Below are 23,456 nucleotides of genomic sequence, written 5' to 3'. Positions count from 1 at the left end.
GAATACTTACTATAAAGGACACCAATATTACAGCAGTTGGCTAATGTTTATGACATCAGGAGATACTCAACTAAATGTCTAACTGATACAGATCATTCTAACGAGGTGTTCCACAAAACTCTAAAAATAAATGCACATAATTTTACAGTGTGTCATGCCCCACACATTTTGGGAACCTTGAATAACGGCAATTACTATTAAAAGTATCAACTCAATTCAAGTCAGCATTATTTCTAGAGCACTTGAGCAACTACCACAGCTGTAACTTTAAGTCCATCACGATCCACCCATCCAGCCATAATCTGAATCGTGCTGTACATAATATAAAAGGCAATAGACCACTCCTTTTGTACAGTATACCCTCTTGTTAACACGTCGTGTTGACACTAGGGATGTAACGATATCCAAACATCACGATATGACATTATCACGATATGAACGTCACGATACGATAATTATCGCGATATTGTGGGGGGTATTTAAAAAAGATCACAATATTGTATAAAAAAAGAGATCATACTAAAAAAAAAAAAAAAAAAGCACAAAATTGTGTTCTGGTACATTACAGCAATGCATATAAACCACCTACAATCTCTAATAACAATATTGAGGCACTTACTTGGCAATGCAAGCACACATTGATCGCTTCACAAGCAAATTAGGTTCCCCTTTATCTGACAATTAGCAAAGATTTTAAACATAGAAGGCCAAAACATCCCTAATGAAAATTAAATTGCACTAATAAACTAGCCACTAGAGGGCTCTAGAACTGCACAAATGGAAATCAACCTGACTTTTTTTTAACAAATGTGTTCCTTTTAAATATTGTGAACATGGCGACGACGATATTGTGGCAGTTTTAATATCGTGATATCACTATATTGCCCTTATCGTGACATCCCTAATTGACACTGCTAATAGTTGGCAAATGACACTTCATTTATATAGCGCTTTCCCACCTTAGAAGGCCCTCATAGCGCTTTACATTTTTGACTTACCCATTCACCTCCCGATGACGCGGCATCAGGAGCAATTGAGGGTTCAGTATCTTGCTCAAGGATACTTCGATGTGGTCGCAATGGCATGGGATCGAACCCACAACATTTGGGTTGGGAGGCGACCACCATACCACGGCACGCACAACAAACACTGATACGCTCCATCAAATAAAGTCATGGCCGAAAACAGTTTAAACAGTAAAAAACTGGTTAGTATTAGCGTTGTTCCGATACCGTTTTTTGGCTCCCGATACGATACCGATACCCAGCTTTGCAGTACAGGCCGATACCGATACTTAAGGTTTTTTTTTTCCTCAACATGAAAAAGCTGTCCTGCCATTGGTTCAGAGCATTCAAGGGCCAATAGGATATCTTAGATCGGCATGCAGTGAACATGTCACATACCAGTGAATGTCGTGCACCAGCAAGACGCAAGATGCTGCATCCAAAATCCTATATTAGGAATTAATGGTATCGGCATGTTACTTGTGAGTAGTCACCGATACCGATACCACTGTTTTAATGCAGTATCGGCACCTCTGCCGATACCAGTATCGGAACAACACTAGTTAGTATAATGCACAAGTAACATTAAATGACAAAAGAATTAGACCTAATGAAAAGTCATAACAATAATGTTGATTGATTTAACCTTGCTAGCTTGGTCGTCAAATGTTGGATAGTACTTCATAGATGGCTCATGAAGATCGTAGGTACTCTAAGAACTATGGCACACTGACAAGGATTGGTGGTTACTGCTGTATGGATGCAACAGATATGGTGAGTGGTTTTGTGGGACGCCATTGAGTATTTATCGTCACCACAGAATAACTAGTTACTTTATTGAATTCGGGCATCCTTCTTAGAACATTAAGTCCGTCCATTGGTGCCAGGGAAATTTCACCACCGCAACAATTGATGCTGATGCTCATCCGTTGAATCTCATCATTTGTTGTCCTCTGGCATCAGTTCAGCACAGGTACTCGTTTAGTGGCGGTCTGATTAAAGAGTGCAGTCTTCATTTCAGTCGCGCATAAAGGTTTGATGTCTTTCTTCTATTACTGTACTTTCTTGTTCATTAATTGCGTGCACTGTAATCAAGGAAAATTGTACATCTGCAGGCTACAGTAGCTGGGAAAAGCATCTATAAAATTGTCGTGCACTGTTAACCTCTGCCAAGACAAACTCTCTGATTTAGCTCAAAAGATGGGTGAAGGGAATTTGTTTGTGCCATTTTTCTCAGATTTCTTAATTGAAAGACAAGTGCAGGCCTCAGCAGGGCTTCAATGCATTGACTCACCGATTGTTTGGTCAGGCGATGATGTCACTAATCCTTTGGCTTGAAATATTACAGGATATCAAATGATAGTCAAATAATAATGCGACTAATGCTTGAAAAACCTTATCAAGCCGAGAGGCCTGCCTAGCTTGTCTCCCCTCCCACACACACATACACACAAAAAACAGAGCTAAGGCAGCCATCTTGCTTTTAAGCCAGCAGGAAGTACTCACATCTAAATGCAGTAGCCATACCTGGCCAGTGGGGGCATACTAAACATAAAATTACCACTATGGTCAAACCTTCAAAACAAAGCAGAACTAACACAAAGTTACAACTTGGATACGTGCTTATTTAAACTTAACGAATCTTAACCTCTCTACAAATTCATTGACTCATTAATTCCAAGTCCCCTTAGAGATAATGGCTCCAACAGAAATGTTGGGAAATTATTCTGATTTGCACTTTTGTTGAAATCGTCATTGCCTTGCCCCCAACCCTCCATGGCACCACATAGATGACAGCATTCTTTGGCACAATGCTAACAAACTTTGAATGCTAATTAAATACGTGTTACCTCCTTAGCAAAGGTAACAATGATCAAAATAGATAAGAAATGGGGAAAGAGCAAAAGCAGAGTCATATAGTACGTGCAGTTTGTAGATGCACCGGATGCCTTTCATCCACTCTTCCACTGCTTTGCTCTTTTTATTGTGTCATGCATACAGGTCAGTCAATCCAAACACTAATGTCTGCAGCCAGTTGTCTGACATCCGCTCATGGAACTCGCAAGCCACTTAATCCCCCCGCATAAAAACACAGATGCACACTGAAAGTAATTTGCAATAACCTGAACTAGATGGAAAGGGGAAAAAAAAAATCTGGTTAATACATCTACAGGAAATGAAAACAAAAGAAAAGATGGCCTTGGTGGCTTCTCATTTGCAGTCATAACAGCTTCCACTCTTCTAGGAAAACTTTTTTAAGCAATATGAACACACTCTATTTTATTTTTAAACAAAATATATTTGGTACAGAAAAAATGTGTACCATGTTAATTTTCATAAATAAATTTCAATATTCTTCTTCTGTTTTAAATGTTGTTAGTAAGTCTCATTGTTCCACACGGGTGAGCTATTTTTGGAATGGGCTACTCATGTTGTCCTTGGGGTTAAATAGTACCCACTGGTACCATATTCGTTTTTTTTGTTTTGTTTTTTTTGTTTTTTTAAATTAAGGACAATGCACATTATCACAGCAAAAATGTATCAGTGTTTGCATTGTTCATTCTTTTACTCCCTCACTCTTCCCTGCATAACTGCACTCTGCTCACAGAAAAGGATTCAAAGAGGTGGCTCGTTTACTCAATTCCGCGAGCAGCCAATCATACCGTATTGTGCCCTGCTACAAGCCGTATCCCACTGAGGGGCGAACGTTTGCGAAGGTAGCAAATGTTGATTTCTCGCCAGAATTCGTTCAAGGTCGTAAATGTTTTCCTAACATTTGCCAACAGTTTTAATGGTGTTTCTTGTCTCAAAGAAAATTTGAACATATTGATAAGAAAAAACTTCCTGTGACCATTAAAATGTTTGCAACTTTAACGCTGAGAACTTTAGACGCCCCTTCATAAAAAGAGGAGATGAGCTCATTACCAGTGACAAAAAAATCATTAATTGTTAATGAAAACATTGACTTTCTGAAATCACAGTCAGAAACCGTCAAACCGGTAATCGTCCCATGCCTAAACACAACATTCCCCAAATATGCTCAGATTGGACCATTCTCCAATGCAGGCTTGGTTGTTCTAATCCAGGGGTGTCCAAACTATGGCGCGGGGGCCATATGCGGCCCGCCATCCATTTTTCAGCGGCCCGCGACATATGCTAAAAATGGCATTTGACTCAGTTCAAATAAAATAAAAACAAAAATGTTTGGAGATGGTCAAAGTAAGAAGGGAAGGTGCCGAAAAACACACATGCTATTAAAGTTTATTTTAGTTAACTAAAACTAACGAAAAAACTGAAATTCAAAATTACAATTTTGTTAACGAAATTAAACAAAAACGAAGATGCTTTTTAAAAGAAGAAAACTAACTGAAACTACATTTTACGTTTACAAAACTAACTAAAAACAAAACTAACTATAATTATAGCAAAAACGTCCTTAGTTTTAGTTTTTGGTAATTAATTTAATGCATGAGCCTTTAGGAATGGTTTTAAATGTGATTTTTAGTAGATTTATTTTGATATAAACTGGAATAATGATGTTGCGCCAATGGTGTTTTTTAAATATTGTGCACAAGTAATACACATTAAAAAAAAAAAAAAAAAAAAACTAATACTGAAACTAACTAAACTAAAAACTAAGCATTTATTAAGGAACTAAAACTAATAAAAAAAGAAAAACTAACAGAACCACCCTGAAAACTAATTCAAACTAACTAAATTAAAAAAAGAAAAAACTCAAAACAAAATAAAAACAAAAATGAAAAATTCCAAAACTATAATAGTCCTATTGCCATATTACAAATAAATTGGTTTATATACTGTACCATTTTTATAAATGTGCAAAAGCACAAAAATTATTTGTACAATTTTTAGGACTAAACACAATTTCTCTTCATAACATTATGTGGCCCATGCGTCCTTCTGATTTTCTGTATGTGGCCCTAAAATGAAAAAGTTTGGACACCCCTGTTCTAATCAGTCTGTTAAACTCAACATATACCTCCATTTTATGCATTGATACAATGATTATTAATTGCACGCAATAAATAAACACTAAACGTTCTTTGCGAGAGTCGTGCAGATACTGGTCGTGGTCATGCTTTAAATGCTGATTGTATCTCAGTGACCTCCATGCACTATACATTTGGACACCTTGACCCAGTGTGTGATGCATTATTTATCCAGTTTTAGTCTCCATTACAACAGTGCTGCTATTTGTTTTAATGAACAGTGGTCCCAGAGTGAGAAATTAAATTCCTCAAAGCTTGAAGCGTCCCTGGACAGCACGTTTAAGCGTTATTATCCTCATTCTGTGGCGCCACATTATTACACATAGCAAGCATGTTTTCTTCCGCGCATTTGTAATTTATTGCAACGGTTACTTTGGAGGGTGTTTTAAAACACATGCAGGACGCGGCGGAGATGACTGCAATTTGACGGAAACATCACACGGAAATCCTCGCAGAGCGATGTTCCGTGAGCTGCGGGCCGAGCGGAGATTCGCAAGTCGTAAGGTTAACTGACTTTTTGCAGCTGTGCTGAGCTCAGTTAGTTTTAAACATTAGTAGAATGTATATTTAAGAGACAAGTGGAGCCACTTTTCCCCAAGTCTCTTTTTATTTATTTTTTTTAATTTTATTTTTATTTTATTTTTCCCAAGTCTCTTATGTATCCTTCCATAATAAATTTAGTCGCCAGCCTAAGGGGATCATGCGAAGAGAGTCATGACACAAGGGTGCGTGCGGGTTAATGTGAACTCTTCACCAGGCATCACAACACTGAGAAATATCTAAGTCACACATGCACATCGACTCACGGGCACACACGCGCGTGATAATTGCAGCAGCACATGCTTGACTGAGCATGTAAATGGGCCGATTTATTGACGAGAGTTTTATGATGAAGGTGAAAGCTAAGGAACACTTGAGGTACGAGCTCCATGGCCTCCCGTAAAAAAAAAAAAAGGACGCATCACATGACCGGAATACCAGCAAGCCAATTCCAAAGGATGATGATTTATTATTAAAGTAGCCTACTAAAGTCAAAATACTTCCTTGTAATCAGTAATCTTTATTTATGCATAGAGGTGAGTGACTTCCATTTTTTGTTGTATTTTTTGTTTTTTACAAAATTTCTCAGCAATTATCTTTTTATTTATTACTTTTTTTATTTGTAAGTCAAAGTTCACTGGTGGCAGTGAATTCAACTCAACTCACTTAGTGAACGCTTCTTTAAAAAAGTAGGTTTTTATGCAGTTTATTATGGAGGACCAAAACTGCCAAAATTCAAACTAAATAAATGACTAAATAAATAAATAAATGACTAAAAGTGAAAATAAAAATGAATGCAAAAAAATATTATTCGAAAATTCTATATAAAAAAAATAAATATAAATGGAAATAAATCAGTTTTTATTTTCACTTTTAGTCATTTATTTATTTCGTAATTTATTTATTTAGTCATTTATTACAGAGTCCAACCCAAGACACACTTAGGACCGCCCCCTCATTTGAATAACATTTCAACTTGGCAGTATGGCCCAAAACTGCCAAAATTTGAAATAAATAAATGACTAAATAAATACATGACTAGATAAATAGATAAATGAATGACGAAATAAATAACTAAATAAATGACGAAATAAATAAATGACTAAAAGTGAAAATAAAAACGGATTTATTTCCATTTCTATTGTTTTTTATATATAATTTTCAAATTCTATTTTTTTATATTCATTTTTATTTTCACTTTTAGTCATTTATTTATTTATTTATTTAGTCATTTATTTATTTGGAATTTTGTCAGTTTTGGTCCTCCATAGCTTTGACTTAGAGCAGTTTGTTTAGCCTAATGCTAGCAAAATGTCATAGACAAGAAAATGCATAGCACTGCAGTCAGATTAATATAAGACTTATAACAGCAGCGTATTGTGGCACAACATTTATAGAAATACAGCATAATTTTCAAAGACATATCTTCTTTATCCTTTGTGAAAATGACAAGTACTGCTTACTGAGTCTGCTGTGTGTCTCGATGTGTGTATTATACTGCTCCCAGGTGGCCAACTCATGAACACCAGAAGGAGCAGTGCAATGTCCATTGAATTGAAAAAAAAAAAAAAAGAAAATGGGAAATGATTATTTTTTTTTGATTGTGGAATCACTGTAAGTACTGTACAATGACATTAAAGTGCTAATTGTTTTATTAAAAAAAATATAGAATATTGCATACACATTGTTTTTGTTTTTTTGTGAGGTGAGAACGGCTTCACTGTAATTATAAACCAGAACAATAATAAACATTGTGAAATGAGCACCTCTCTAATATTTTCAATCAAAACATGGCTGCATATAACTACTACTATAGGCATTATTAAACATGTAAAAACAGATTATTTGATACACATTTTGCTGGTATACCTAATGTATAGTGGCTTTACATCAAGACGACTATAAAACTAAAGGTTTTAAAGTTTGCTCAATAAATGTGGAACTCCTATCGAGATTTTTTTTTTCGTCTGACTTAGCTGTTTTGCTAGTCAGTCTGTCACTGCTCCCATCGGGTCGTTATCACAAACAGCATCCAGCTCGTTTCCACAGAAAAAAAAAAAAAAAAAAGCCTTAAAACCCCACTTTGCACCACCTGCAAAGCACCAAATGGCAAAACAGACTTATTTATGGACAAGCTGGTGAACATTGTGGAGCAGGCTGAGGTCTGATATTTCCCCCAGGAGGTAATAGAGACCATAAATGCAACTTAGGGAGAGGTGATATTGGACTTCCTTTCGCTGGCTTAAAGGGAAACAGATCCATTATGTTGCAACTGCTGGGTGTGTAAATAAGCCACTATTTGGTATCAAATGGTATGTCAAAACAACAGTATTAATAGATTCCATACCTGTTGTTGGAAGAAAGAAAGGCGGCACATTTCCAACCAGTAGACACTGTAATCAATCTAAAATAGCATTTCTGCCTCATGGAATATATGCATTTCAAATACATTAAATGTGCCTTATCCCATTCTTAGACAAACCAACATTTGTCATACAACTGACGCTATTTGCAACACAGTATTCTGGAAGCCGCTATGTTTTTTTGTTTTTTTTTTCTTATGAAAAATGGTATCGTGTCCAACATGACTACACATACTTGTGTGTGTGCGTGTGCGCGCGCGGTTACTTACAGACTGCATTTTTGTGATTGGAGTCTTTATTGGGCATCATCTTCACTCCTCTCGACTTCAACTCGATTGCTTTCTTCACTGGAGGAATGAGAAGGGATGGAGCTCATTTTATTAGAGAGAACAGATGATTATTTAAAAGAAAAGTTTGTTCAAACTTGTTTTTTTCTGATAAACTCTTGAGCCTATCAAAAGTTTGCTGACCCTAACTGTGGTCACTGACTACAGCATTAGACGCACTAGCCCAACTTGATAAGGTCCGATAAAAGAACTGTATACAAAATTGTATCCTTTAACATGATAATAATGCTTATTTCCTTACTACAATCAAATAAATGAAGATGTTTCTAATATTTTGGCCATATTAATAAATACCTCTGTGAAAATGACTGCGCAAAATGAACATTATTATCTTTATAAAGGCTTAATTTCTCTGCATATCTCTCGTGTTTTGTCTTTCCATGCAGATGGAAGGCAGAGCTAATTTTGTGACCGGTGTGCAGCGCAAAGGAAAACGAGGACATCGGAAAGCAGATGAGGACAAGTTGGAACAAGCAAGGAGGCAAAGAGAAAAAGGAGAAGATCAGCATTGAAATTCATCCCATTTATATTTTCTATTGTTTAACTGCTTTACAGAGAATAACACAAACATCTGTGGCGCAACCAGACTGCATTCCACTGAGAACACTCGACGTGGAAAACCAGTACCATTTTTCTTACTTATATGGACACAGAAGATAGAAGACAGAGAAATTGGAAAAAAACAAAAACAAACCAAAACGTGATTATAATGATGAAGACCAATTGTAAGCGAAAGGCAAAATTGAAAACAAAATTTGGAGCTTGACATACGCTATTTAATCGTATCCATTCAGACGTACTTTAATATGCAAATTATGTCCATCCATGCGCTCAATAAGAGCAAATGGAAGCAAGCACAGCTCTCTCATTTCGGGCTACTCTCATTGGAACAACTCCAATAATATGAACTAAATGCAAGGACAGTAATGCAAGCACATGCTTACATGTATTTTATTTTTTCATGTCTGACTAAAAGGGTTTTTACGTTTAGCCTTTAATGTGAGATCACTCAATAAGTCAATAATATATATTCCTGTTTTGTTCTGTTATACATGGTAAACATGCAGAGCACATCTCCACCACATTGTGAGCAGAGAATACAGCCTACAGTGTAAAGGTCACCTGACATGTCTTGTGGTACTAAAGTTGACACATAAAATTGATTCAAAACATACAATAACAGAGAGGCAGAGACATATGGAGTAGTAGTATTAAACACACCTTGGTACTGAGCACTAAATCCTTTCCTCCGGTGGTTGCTGTCTGAGGTGAAGTGTATCCGCAGCCAGTTCTTGCTCGATATAACTGGTGAGGGTAGGGTTGTACCAGTTAGCCTGGAAATAAACAAAGGCAGATTTAGTTCAACAAGCTTTTTTGCCATTGTTGTGCGCTGAAGTTGGATCCCAAAAACGCAGACACAAATAAGATTTTAACTCTTTATTCGCATAACATTGAGAGACATGGAACTAGACTATACCAGAAACAACGAGAATGTATCACGAGACGCTAAGCTCACTTGGGCGGGGGAGTTGCACAGAGGAACAGAGGCAATAATCCGACAAAAACACACACTTCTCAGACAGGCTTATATAGACAGCAAATCGATCTTGACTAGGATCATGCAAGGGTTATGCTTACTGTCATGACTAGGGTCATGCAAGGATTATGTTTACTGTCATGACTAAGGTCATGCATAATATGCTTACTGTCATGAGTTGGGTCATGCAAGGGTTATGCTTACTGTCATTACTAGGGTCATGCAAGGGTTATGCTTATTGTCATGACTAGGGTCATGCAAGGGTTATGCTTACTGTCATGACTAGGGTCATGCAAGGGTTATGCTTACTGTCATGACTGGGTCATGTAATGGTTATGTTTGGGTCATGCAAGGGTTATGTTTGGGTCATGACCGTGTGGTCAAGTGTCTGTTTTGAACTGATATAACCAGCATCTAGTTTCAACTGGTAAGACGCTATGTGATGTCAAGAATCTTTAATCTCTTTATCTGGTCAACAGCCAATCAGATAATACCATGTCAGTCCTGTTACCCACATGTCTAGCCACAGCCAATCAGATCGATTCCCTGTCTATATAAGCCTGTCTGAGAAGTGTGTGTTTTTGTCGGATTATTGCCTCTGTTCCTCTGTGCAACTCCCCCGCCCAAGTTAGCTTAGCGTTTCGTGATTCTTGATACATTCTCGTTGTTTCTGGTCTAGTCTAGTTAGTTCCACGCCTCTCGGTGTGATGCGAATAAAGACTTAAAATCTTATTTGTGTCTGCGTTTTTGGGATCCAACTTCAGGACATAACAGTCATGTCAAGTTAAAAGATACATTATTATATTTGGAGCTGCAGCCTTGAGAAAAATATTTTATACAAGTCACATGAAGATGAACTTAAAATGAAAGTAGTGAAGTGAGCATCTAAAAAAACTTCAACTTGTAATAAAGCTTTATATGCAGTCCTTACTAATACACATATAATTTAAAAATAGAAACAGATCTCAGTATGGTTCCACACCCCTGCAAACTACAACCAAAATAATGCACTCATTTTTAAATGAATGCAACTCTGACAGTGTCAAAATTGCTGACGATTATCTGCTGCACTGCCAGAGTTGGAAACTAATGGGAAACATATAAGTAGTCAAATACCAAGTCGTAAAAAGTCATCAAAGTTCCCATCCTTCAAAACAGTTTCCAAAGCAACACCGCTGAGACTGTGTTGGTTGCCGATGGTAAGTCTTACATCAGCTTGAGCTACTCTCACATTTCCTTACCAAAGACAACACAGGCAGGGGAGAAAAAAAATGAGGCAGAGAAAGAGGTGCAGTGACTCAAAAAATAGGAAGTGATGTATAGACTGCAGGCTTGCTGAAATCCAGTGGTCTAGTAGCCTCCCTTGAGCAATATGAGTCACTTTAACTGCCCTTTAATAATATCACAGGTAGATAGAAACAGAGATAAAGAAGAGAAGCATGCGCAGATAAGGAAGAGGTCAGAAATAAGAGGTTGCTTGAAAATATTAAAATGACTTTATTGAGGGCTTATCATAAGAGATGCATACTTGGGAAGGTTATCAGGCCCAAAACAAAAGGAATGAAAAAGACAGCTCAGGAAAATCTGGCATATAATGTATAAAAACGAGTGCATCACGCTGCCACTGTGTAAGCCTAAAGGCGGCACGAATGTAGTACACGATGACTCCAGAAATATGTTATCTCTTGAGTCAATAAGCACGCTTTATCAGCTGAGATAAGAGTCCCAGTTTTAGACTCTTCAAGATGAATTTCGAGGGAAGCAATACAAAATGTTTAATAAGTGTGTATATATTAGGGTTGGGCAGTATCTCAAAACAATGTTAGTTTCAAATGGAATTGTGCACTTTTTATCTGAATTTGACCAGTTAGACGCAAACTTAAATGCACATCACCATCCAACAGTTGAACATTATCGATGATAATTACAATTAACTTAGAATACATTTAGCTTGCTTATTTTCCATCCATCCATTTTCTGAACCACTTACTCCTCATAAGGGTCGTGGGGGGTGCTGGAGCCTATCCCGGTTGGCTTTGGGCAGTAGGCAGGGTACACCCTGGACTGGTTGCTAGCCAATTGCAGGGCACACAGAGACAAACAACCTCCCACACAATCACAAGCACACCGAGGGACAATTCGGAGCGCCCAATTAACCTGCCATGCATGCCTTTGGAATGTAGGAGGAGACCGGAGTACCCGGAGAAGACCCACGCAGGCACGGGGAGAACATGCAAACTCCACCCAGGAAGGCCGGAACCTGGAATCGAACCCGAGCCCTCAGTAATGGGAGGCGGACGTGCTCCACAAAAAAAAATGTTATGCTTTCATTAGATAATAAACATTTCTTTAGGTACACGTTAAATATCACAATAATATCGATATCAATATTCAACAACTATATCGCATATCACATGTTTCTCCAATATTGTGGAGCCTATATACCAACAAAGCCCCCCTGGAGAAAACTCAGCGTCATTGCATATGACATCATCCGAATGTTTGATGTGTTGATCATTAGTTGTTGTACACCCGCTGAGATCAATGCATTTTTTATTTTTTTTATTTTTATTTTTTTAACACCAGAAAGTTCCTCCAAATAATACGATGAATTCTGAAAACAACCAGCTGGCGCACTGCAGGGGTTCCTCTGTAAACTTATTTGTGTCAACAGTGTGATGCCGTGAGCCAACCTGCTCATCATGAGTGTAAAAAATGACAAGTGACAGAGGTGACATGACAAAGTCACAAATAGGGCAATGCACGCTCATCTTCTTTATCAGATGTATTGAAAATTATGCTATGTGATTTATGAGAATATTTTTTAATAAGAGAATTTTTTTTATATTATAAGTGGAATTGCCATTTAGTTTAATCAAGAGCTGTCTATAAGAAATGAATGGCTGATTTGTCTTTTTGAATTTTTTGTTGAATTTTTGCTTTGTTTCAAATCACTACCTGCCCTGCTTGCTTTGACACAATACAAGCACAATTATTGAAGTGTTTTTTTTTTTTTTCCCTTTCTATCCAACATCTACAATTACCTAGCAAAGTTGAGAAGCAATCCGTCTGGGAGAGTGTGACTTTTCTCATTTGAGAGCTTCTCAGTTCATTTATTGAAAAAGCCTATTCGAAAGAAAACAACAGTGATGAATGTGACACTAGTGCTTCTCCAAAGAATACACAAGAATTACCGTGTTAAATATAACGTGACATCTGACCAAGTGTTTTTGTTATATTTGGAGAATGTTCTTGCGGAGGATTGTCACTGTGTACACGAGACATTTGCACAGTGGAAACTCGAAAGTGAAAAGCCTCTGAGGTTGGGCATGGGTAAGATGCCATCTCATGATCACAAACTCATCGGGTTGTCCCCAGCAGACCATGTCAAAGTGTCCTTGGGAAAGACACTCGGTTTTTGGCAGGAATGTTGCATGGCATCCACCACCATCATGGTGATGGGGGTGAGACATCTGCCCTAGATGCAATGTATGATGTCCTTACATCTCTTTTGTATTTGATCATGTTTTCAATGTATTAACTCTTTGACCGCCAAAAACGTTTAATAACGATTAGTAAAATCACGATGTATGCTGCCATAAACGGTAAATGACGTCAACTTTTTTTTTTTTTAACTGCCTGGTCAATGGATTGTGGAATCAAAAACACTCACTATGGCCAGCAGATGGCAGAATTTTAATCTCTTTTTCAATGGGCCGCCGGTATATGAAATTACAATGAAACATGACAGAATCTGATGACATAGAACGTTTTCAAGGATGATGTGAATGATCAAAGCCTTTGTCATATCAAAGTTTTTTTTTTGATAATGTGTGGCAGTAAAAGAGTTAAAGGAATACAAGACTTATGAAAAACTAACCACCTATTCTGTGAAAGCCATTCAATTGCTTCCATAAAAGAGAAATAATGGAACCTCAAAGGTTCATGAAATGTACCCACTGCATTTAACCCATCACAGTGGTGAACACAGCAAGCACAAACTGGAATGTGTGCTATGTAGTGAGCTAAGCAACAAGCTGACTACAGTAAATGAAAGGAACATAAGACTTATGAAAAACTAACCAGCGAGGACTTGCCAAACATTTGTGTCCAGCCGAAAGACGGGATGAAACTGGCCGATAAGGAGGACACATTCAGCCTGCTGGCTCATAGCGAGTCGAAGCTGGGGAGCGTCTACAAGTTGCATGTTACAGTGGCTCAAATTACCAGTCATGTGACCACTGACATTGTTCACTCTGGAAATGTCATTTTTGGGCGGTCCCTAACCTGCACAGTCAACATCCGGGTGACTTTTACTCTGCTAGGCTAAGCTACATGTTGTGTGCTAAGCACGCTTTAGCCCACATCGGGAGAGGCCACCCCCTCCTCTGCCCCACCCCCACACGGAATGACATGCTCCTTGACATGTTAAGGATTTTACTCTGATCAGAATTAGCACAGTAATTCGGATAGAAGACGGTCTTTTTCGTGGCCATTACGTCAGCAAACTCCCATTGAAATGAATGAGGGCGGTTTTCGTTTACGCACGGGATACGTCACCACGATCACGTGACCAGGATAATGGAATTCACCATGGTATGTTCCTATTTGGATACTTAATCGGTTTAAAAGAAAATTCAGGAAATAAGATGTCAGAAACACCTTTATTCTTCATACACAATGCCTAATCCATTACTGGAAAATGAGTTGTAAGTCTTGCATCGCTTTAATAAAGCCAAACCATCAACAAATAAAGAAGAGCCTCCATTAATCTCAGCAACATTGATTCTTTGCAGTTTCATGTTCTGATATGTCTAAATGTGGCATATTTGTGGGACTAAGTGAAAAACCATGTAACATCGCAATCTTTCACTTTTTAACACATTCACTGCCATTGACGGTTATAGACGTCAAAGTTCCATTTCATATAGGCTGGCAGCGAATGAGTTAAAGAGCAGAAAGACTCCGATATAGTCACTGAATAGCTAACAAACAACATGAAATGCACTGCAGAGCAAAGCTCTGCATGAGGACAGAAGCTGACGAAAAAAATGGGGGTGAGACGTTCTGCATCTGCTCCATTATTCATTTGGACTGGCCAGCCGCCTGACACAGGAATGACGGAGAGACAAGAGGTCATAGAGGAGGAATGAGAGGAAGACACAAATGAGAGGTGACCGCAGATGGATCTTGGAGGAGGAAAAGAGAGAAACACAGCAAGCTAATGACGCTGAAGCCAGAAGTTAGAAAGCAGGTTGTAGGAAAACTAGAATAAATGTCAGGGGCCAAATAATTTAGAAAAGAGGCAGAGGTAGATGAGGAGGAGAGAACATGAGGAGAGAAGGTGCGCTCGAGGGGGTGGAAGCTTAAATCAATGAGAAAGGGAGGGAGGGAGAGACAGACAGAGAGAAAGAAAGATAGAGAGGTTGGGAGGAGTAACCTCAGGAGTGAGGTTACAGTTGCTGTGAAGTGTAAATGAGTCTGGACATAACAAATAAGAGAGCAAAAAAAAAAAACAGGAAGGGGAGGTGATGTAGAGGGAGACTACAGGAGGAGGGTGGAGAGAAGAGGCAGGTGGAAAAGAAGTATTTCCATAGCTACCACTCTAGGCAATTGGCTTCCCTAGTAATAAACTAATTAGAGTAGTATTGTAATAGCCCCAAGCTACTGTTGTTTTAGCCCAGGGGCGTGCAAAGTCGGTTCTCGAGTCCTGCAGGTTTTGGAGGTTTCCCTCTTCCAACACAAGCTGATTCCAATCAACAGGATCGTTATCAGGCTTATGCTGTACTTGCTGATGAGCTGATCATATCTCAGCTCTGTTGGAGAAAGGAAACACCCAAAACCTGCAGGACCTCGAGGACCATTTGCCCGCCCCTGTTTTAGCCTTTACCCTTCCTGTTGACTGCAACGTCTTACTTTTATTTGTAAGGCAGTGGTGCCCAAGCCCGGTCCTCGATCAAGCCTGGTAACGATCTGGATTATGAATCAGGTGTGTTGGTGGAGAGAAACATGGAAAACTGGCTGGATAAGGGCTCTCGAGGACCGAATTTGGGCACCCCTGTTGTAAGGTTATCATAATCATTGAAAGTCTAGTGAGCTTCAACCTCTACAGAGAAACAGGTAGTAAGGTAAAGACATTTGTTTGAATACAAGTGGAGAAAGTAGCAATTAGCATTAGAATGCAGATTTCAGGTTTCATTGATATTCACATTCCAGGTGAAAACACTATCAAAAAGAGCTTGTTGCAACATAGCCCTGGCTGATCCCACCTGCTGGCCATTTTTTGTAGTAACTACCATTGTTTTAAGCCACCTCTTCATGTCAGAAGCTGCACCAAAGCCTTCTGTAAGCTCTTGCATAAAAAAAAAAAAAAAAAAAAATGACATTAAGAAAAAACGTATAAATACGTTTTTGGGAGTGAATGAGCTAAATTCTATGTCTGTTCTAGTTAACATTGTCTAGCACCATATTTTGTGTTAAATGTTGCCCACTCGGCATCCATTGCAGCCTTTCATCCTGGGAGGCGGACTGCCCCCATCCGTGGTCTCTTCTCAAGGTTTCTTCTTCTTTTTTTTTTTTACTCTTGCCTTCTTGTGGGGTTTAGATCAGGGGATGTCGTTAATATTTGTCAACTGTGGGCCTTTGAAGCTCTTTGAGACTCTTTCGTGATTAAAGGCTATAAAAATAAATTGCCTTGACGCGGCTTTGAAATCGGTGATGCGCTTTGGCACACTTGACATCTGAAGTTTTGGATTGAATAAGTATGAGGGATAAGTGTTCAAGGAAAGTAAACTTCCTCAGCCCCAGCATGGTTGGAAGAGGTGGGCTTTGAGCAAAATAGCCGTGCGCCTAAATAAGCTCATGCAACGGCATGGAGCATCGGCGTGCCATATAATCAATTGCAATCATTCCTCCCACAACTGCAACGATGTGGAACAGAAATGAGCACAATTTTAAACACACCACAATTTGAGGAACATTTAAAGTGTATTGTGCTTGACTGGTGACCAATCCAAGGTGTGCCTGACAGGTTTAGGGGAGAAAATGGATGGAAAAACATCGTGTTTATGGCTGTCAATTATACTGTGAATTTCTATTATTGTAGCGTTATAGGTTGCGCATCAGGACCAATCAATTTTCCAAGTTTCGACCCTAAAATCATGTTTCCCATGGGCAAGAATACTTTTTGCCGTGCTTATAATGGGATTCTCGCTCTTGTTGAACCTCACAGATGTACTTTAAAAGGCGTACTGATATTTTCCAAGTCTCTCCTTGTGTTTTGGGCTGCTGTAGAATGTTTGTGCACTTCTCTCTTTGGGAGTATCGGGTCTCACAGCAATCAAGTCGGTTGAAGCAGGGAAGTGGATGCTGATAGGGGTGTGCGTGACTTTCTGCTGTTTGTTATTAACAAAGATGGGCAATCTGCAGGGATATTGGCTTGGTATTTCTTCTGTTTGCAGATGATGTGGTATTGTTGATTCATTAACCCACAATCTGCGTGTGTTATGAGAATGAGCATGTCCACGTCTGTCCTCAAAATGGACTTGAATTTTAATTGAGGCTGACTACCACTTTGGTAAAACTGTGTTTTCATAATTATTTGTTCTTCATTGACTTATAAATACTGTTGTATTCTTATAGGAATTAAAGGCACAATAAAATGAAGTCCTTATTTTTATTTTTTTATTTTTTTTAAACTGTTAAAATAGGGAGCCGCCGGACTGGAATGTATTATGGATAATAGTTTCATCATATCAGCAGTGACCCTAATAACAAATTAATATAATAATTGGCAACCAGGGTTTTTAAATTAGGTTAGAGTCCGTAGTAGACGGAAATGGAACGGGTTCATTTGATGTGAACGTTTAGAGATTACATCAGCCTTTCAAAATTAGTATAACAAACTGCTCCTTATTAAAATGGTTGACTATCTCAGTGATTTTACTGTATATTACGGTAAATTATTGGATTTTTAGTGCTGGCGACTTTGGTGAAATAAGTGTGAGAAATGTAGTAGACAGCGGGGAACAAAATATGATTAATTGCTCCCCGTTTCCCTCCTTGATATAATAGCCTTTAGCATAATAAGGATCCATCCAGTTGAATAAAGTGGCACTGCAGAGGCTTGGGGTTTTGGAGGTAGAGGAGGAGAGGAAGATGCTAGGAAAAGGAAATAAAAAAGGGAAGAATGGGTAGCCAGAGGGAGAGTTGATTGTGAACAAAAAACAAAAAAAAGGGGGAAATTGGAAGGCTTTTGCATTCATTATAGTGAGATCTGCTTTATACATGCTAACAATACAATTCATTTATTTTTTTATCTTACATTCATAAGCAACGAGAATTACAAATTTTAACCAAGATCACAGGTTCAGATGTCAATGTTTGTCATTACGGTAGTCACCTGCAGAATCATGTAAAATATTTGTGATTACAGTCCACTTAATTTGCCCAGAAGAAAAATGCAACCAGTCAGTACAATTGAGCTCCTAACACATTCAATTAATCGACTTCACAACTTGAATGGCAGGTCACATGCACCAAAGGGGAATCCAAATATTGGCCAAAGGATAAGCAAAAGGACTGAAAAACGGCAACAACAAAAAAAAATAAATACATATCCGAATGCCAGGTATGGCGAACAGAGACAGAGAAAAAAAAGAAAGAGAAAAAAAATCAAACAGAATGTCATCATATTACCATAATTTCATTCTGACAAGCATGAAACAGACAATTCAATTTGACCAGTTGGTCAAAAAAATGAAAAATAAACTAAAAATAATCCCATTCCAATTACACGTGTGTACGTGCCTGCCTGCATGTGTGTGTGCAGCAGTGGATGAGGGCCGCATGTGTGACAGGCAGTCAACGTGACATTGAACCTGCCAGCTAGTAGACAGAAACATGGAACAGGAAATTGCTTTTGGGACAACCAATCAGAAAAAAGCTCCCGGCAAACAGGAACAAACCGTCACAGTGGTCCTGTCATGTGTCAATCATGCTCACAATGACCTGCCCATATCATTCAGTGAAGCAGTCAGTCATGTCTTAATCCCACGTCTGGAGAAAAGTACTTAGTGTTACTGGGAGCATGCGTAACAGAAGCTTTTTATGCAAGGCAATTTTGTTTCCCATGCAGACAGAATCAATAAGATTAATTGATTTATGCTCTGGCTCATTGTTTGTGGAAAAATGAGTTAAGCAGCAAAATCCACCTGTTTTTATCCATCTCAGGGGGCGGCCATTTTGCCACTTGCCGTCAACTGAAAATGACATCACAGCTGCTCAGGACTCAGGTAACGACCAGTCACGGCTCAGGTTCAGAAAACAGGTGAGTCGTGATTGGTATCACAAGTGGCTAGCAACAGCTCACTGGAGCAATAAGCAAGAACTAGCTAGGGCAGCTAAAAAGAGCACCTAGCGGGAGAAAGCTAGCAAAAGCTAGCAGAGCAAAGCAGAGGCAGACAAGTGGAACTTACTCGTAGTATTTAAAAAGAAAAAAAATGAAAATATTATTATTATACATAGTGTAGGAATAATTGTAAATAATAAGTTATACATTTGCTGCGATGAAGAACTGCTTCTGCTTGCAATGAAGAATGCTTTGCTCTGTTCCCACTCACATTCACATAGCCTGGCTATTTTGAAGATGACTCAAAAAGCTGAAGAACCACAATATCTAACGCAGCAAACTGGTTCAAGCCAGTATGCCGAGGTCCCCTGTTTTCTGTTATGATTGCAAACTTGACCACACATGTACTCAGCAATCTTCCACTCACATGCACAACATATAGACAAACAAGTACATTGTGTTCCAACTTTGCCTTGCATTTGCATTTTTAGGGTTGGAACACCCATGGGTGAGGAGAGGAATATTCAGAGAGTGCAGGAGTGAATTGTATCAGTTGGTTCCTCTCCTCTCTGAACTGAGTGTCTTCTCTCCTTTTTGTGCCGTGATTAATAGATGTCAAACAGGTAACCCTGACAATAGACTTGATAGTGTGTATTAAAATTGCTAAATTGTGCTTTTGGTGCACCCTATAGTCTTTTAAAAACTGTTCTATGAAGTTAAAAATAGTTTGCTTGCTGTAGCCGACATTCTCCATGCCACCGACTGTGCCTTCAATAGCCCGCGCCCTGCCTACCCCTCCATTTTCTGCACTGCAGTGGACTGGGTGATTGTGGTCTTTGAATGTAGGCTTTCACCGACAAGGCGGGAGAATACGTGCGTGCATATGCACGTGTGCTATCTGTCAGGCGCCTGGGGACAAGGAGCAACAGCTCCAGCTGTCAGCAGGCCACTTAAGACCTGAAACCGACATGCAGACATACGCATAAACGGTATCATGAGAACGCCACGCTTGACGTGCAACTGCTCGACTGGCGGCAGGACTAAACGCGCAATTATTCGCCCATCCTTTTGTTTCCGTCGAGCACCATCCTCTCGAGCCCCGTTCATGCCGCTCATTTATATGTCCACCAATCAATTCCAATCTCGCCACAAACAATGTGAATTTCTTCTTCAGCAGGCGGGTTTTTTTTTTTTTTTTTTTTTTTTTTTTTTTTTTTTTTTTGTGTTATTAAGAGGCTGAAGTCGGTGATAGATAAATAAAGATACAAGTCCAATACAGTCACTGTTACAATGCATGGAATAACCCTCTCTGCCCTTTGCATGCAAACACCTGGTCTCACTCATATTTGTATTTACCAAATGCCATGTCACCTTGCGCAGCTGTGAGGACGCCGCTCAAATATGAAAATAAGCCTTGGATGAATGATGGCATTCCAGAGGATTGCAGAGTTTACATGATATATGTTGGAGAGGAATTATGTGTATTGCAAGATTTCTTAACTGACTGAATCAATGTTCTCATGAAAGCAATTTATTTTTATCAATTGAACACAGAGTCATTTGTCTTACTGGAAGGAGGAGAGGAAAATGCGGTGTTACGAAAGGCTAATGAGGTCCCTCGGGAATGGCCGGCCTTTCAACATTTCCTCAATCAATTGGTGATTTATAAACAAACTCGAAAATCAGGTGCTATAAAGCTTCAAATCACCATCAAGGCTACTAATGTTATTTTGAAAACACAAATAGGCTTCACTGTCCTCTTTGTTGTTGACATGATGGACACTATAACTTTGTTAAGCCTTTTCTACATTTTCTCAGCAATTTAATGAAGCAGCAAGACCGCATGCTAACTAACAGGCGGCCTCCACCTCTGCTCAAAACGCATTACGCCGCTAGTGAAGATGAAGGCATGAATTCCAACACTGTACTAAATTAGGGAAACAAATGTTAACAGAGCCGTTGGAACAAACTGCCAATTTTGAAACACAAACGTTGTATATACTATGAGTGAAAAAGGAATCTGTCATCTTCCCAGTGGACTTTGAAGAAAGAAGGACCGAGAATGCTGTGTAGCATCAAAGTGGTACTGATCTGGAACTTCCAAAACATTTAGTAGAATTCTGTACAAAGAGTAAAGAACAATCACTTGGAGGTTTTTAAATAAATAACAATGAGTATCAGTTGTGTTTACAAAAATAATATGTCTCAATTTATCTACGTGTAGTGCCGCCTGATGCTCTGCACGGCACAACACACCCTGATGGTTTTGGGGGCAAACAAAACATCGTTTATGCGACTGTTGGCTTACCCCAAATTATGGAAGTCATCAATTTATTTACGGGATATGAGCTGCCGGGATGTCTAGTGTGCAAAATCACAAAGACGACAAGTTGAGATTTGGTCCTATAGTCACTATCCCTAATCAAGTGGCCATCCTTTATGGATACAAACAGCTTGGTATTTGAATTTACTGCTGTAGTTTGCTTTTCTTAAAGATGTGTGTGCTTCAATTTATGTTATATATATATAACGTAATAGTTGTAAAAGTATATTCTTTTGTGCGCATTAATTCAAGGTCAGAGCTTTCAGGGCAATTTTTACTTTTATATTTTACAAGATAGACTTTTTGCGCCCAGTAGGCATAAAAGATTCCACTGCATTTTAGTGACTATGAAAAAAAACAAAAAAAACATTTGTTTTCAGCATTTATTAAAGACACATTTCTTTGCCAAATAAATGAAAAGCAGCTTGTAACTAGGAATAACTCCTCTATTGTCGCCAGAATCACAATGACATGTCGAATGTCAGCATGCCGGATTTTCAGTTTTAACAAGATATCATAACTTCCAATCAGTCAAAGTACACTGAATTGAGCTGAAAACTGTGACCATAAAACCGTGATATGAACCGAACCATGTTTTTTGTGAACCAATCCACCCTGTTGTGTGTTTGCAAAAAAAAAAAAGTTAATTTCAAACAAATGACTATTTCTGGATTATTTACAACAGAATCAGGCCACTAAAAATTAAGTCCCTTGTCATATCTTAAGTCATTTTTAACCTTGTTGGAGGTAGTAACGAGGTAATGTTTCCTATGCACATTCACTGAATTTTATTGAAAAATGAAATGTTTTTTTTTGTTTTGTTTGTTTTTAATTCAAGACAGGTATATTATTTACTGGTGAACAAAATGAACATGGACACTTTTCAAAACTGTCTCTCTTTGCTTTGAATTCAGAAAGTGTTGTGTTCCAACTCCATGCTGATTAAGGATGTGTTCCATTAGTTTTTTGTTAGATAGCTAGTTGAACTAGTTGAAGTCACGCAGTACTCAGGACGTTGAATCCTTTCACTCAACTCAACACTATATTCCTAGAGCACTAGAAAACAACCACTGCTGTTTCCTGAAGATGGAACCCAAGGGTCAGCAGATACAATGAAAAAGCAGGGGCCCCAGAATTGAACCCTGTGGAACACCATACCATGTTATTTTATATTGCACTTATTCATCAAACCGGTTTCTTTTTTCTTTTTCTTTTTTGCTCAATATGTTGTAGTTAGCGTGAAAAGTCAACTTCTAAGGGCACCAAGTTCGCTGCAGCACAGATAGGCCACGCAAGTTGGGTAAGTGACTTGACCTCCGTCAGAACATCTGAGACTGAGTCACTGAACCCCTGGAGTTTGATCGAACCCAGTTACTGTAGTATAATTAAATAGTATTGACAGAGCAAGACCAGGTCGTGGATGCGTTTATGTGAACTACCATTTCAACTGTAAATAAATAAATACAAATAAATACATTCTCACCATATGCTGGGTGCCTCAGTCCCGCTGATTTCCAGGAAGTCATACTTGTCTTCCAATAAGAAGTCACTGAAGACAAGAGCTATCGTGTCTCCGGGTTCAGCGAGGATTGACCACGTGCAATCCAGATTGTTGTCATACTCAGCGGGGTAGCCGGGACTGGTTATTGAACCTGCGGTGCCTCGTAACGTGCCGCCGCATGCCCCCTCCGCTGGAGAGAGAAGAATGAGAATGAATTCACGAGTGGCAAGATGTGATCGGATCTTATGGAGACTTGTTTGTCTGCTCACGATTTTCATAGTTTATTTTTACTCTCTATTGATTGGGAGATTTAGAGCCATCCAATGTCTGCATCATTTGTCTTCATTAGTATGGCTAAAACAATTAATTAATGTAAAGACATTGAAGAATGCAAGACATCAAATCAGACTTATAAGCAATCAACCGGTAAGAATTTTTGCAGAGATGTGAAATCCTTCTCCAAGATTGTTCAGCCATCTCTT

At 38.7% G+C, this 23,456-nt stretch overlaps 1 protein-coding gene across 1 annotated transcript in view; it reads right to left on the bottom strand.

Moving 5' to 3' along the window:
- The window catches only part of LOC144017967 (CUB and sushi domain-containing protein 1-like), a 454,419-nt gene that overhangs the window by 174,607 nt on the left and 256,356 nt on the right, over positions 1–23,456 (bottom strand). Inside the window, exons 6-8 of the mRNA XM_077519995.1 lie at positions 22,957–23,164; positions 9,486–9,598; positions 8,187–8,264 (exon numbers count right to left, since the gene is read on the bottom strand). Coding sequence (XP_077376121.1) covers positions 8,187–8,264; positions 9,486–9,598; positions 22,957–23,164 — 399 coding nt within the window. The remainder of the gene's footprint in view (positions 1–8,186; positions 8,265–9,485; positions 9,599–22,956; positions 23,165–23,456) is intronic.

This window comes from Festucalex cinctus, chromosome 4 (assembly GCF_051991245.1).
Source record: "Festucalex cinctus isolate MCC-2025b chromosome 4, RoL_Fcin_1.0, whole genome shotgun sequence".
Classification (NCBI taxonomy): domain Eukaryota; kingdom Metazoa; phylum Chordata; class Actinopteri; order Syngnathiformes; family Syngnathidae; genus Festucalex; species Festucalex cinctus.
The sequence above is the reverse complement of the archived record's forward strand: the minus strand, read 5'-3'. Positions and strand labels throughout refer to the sequence as shown.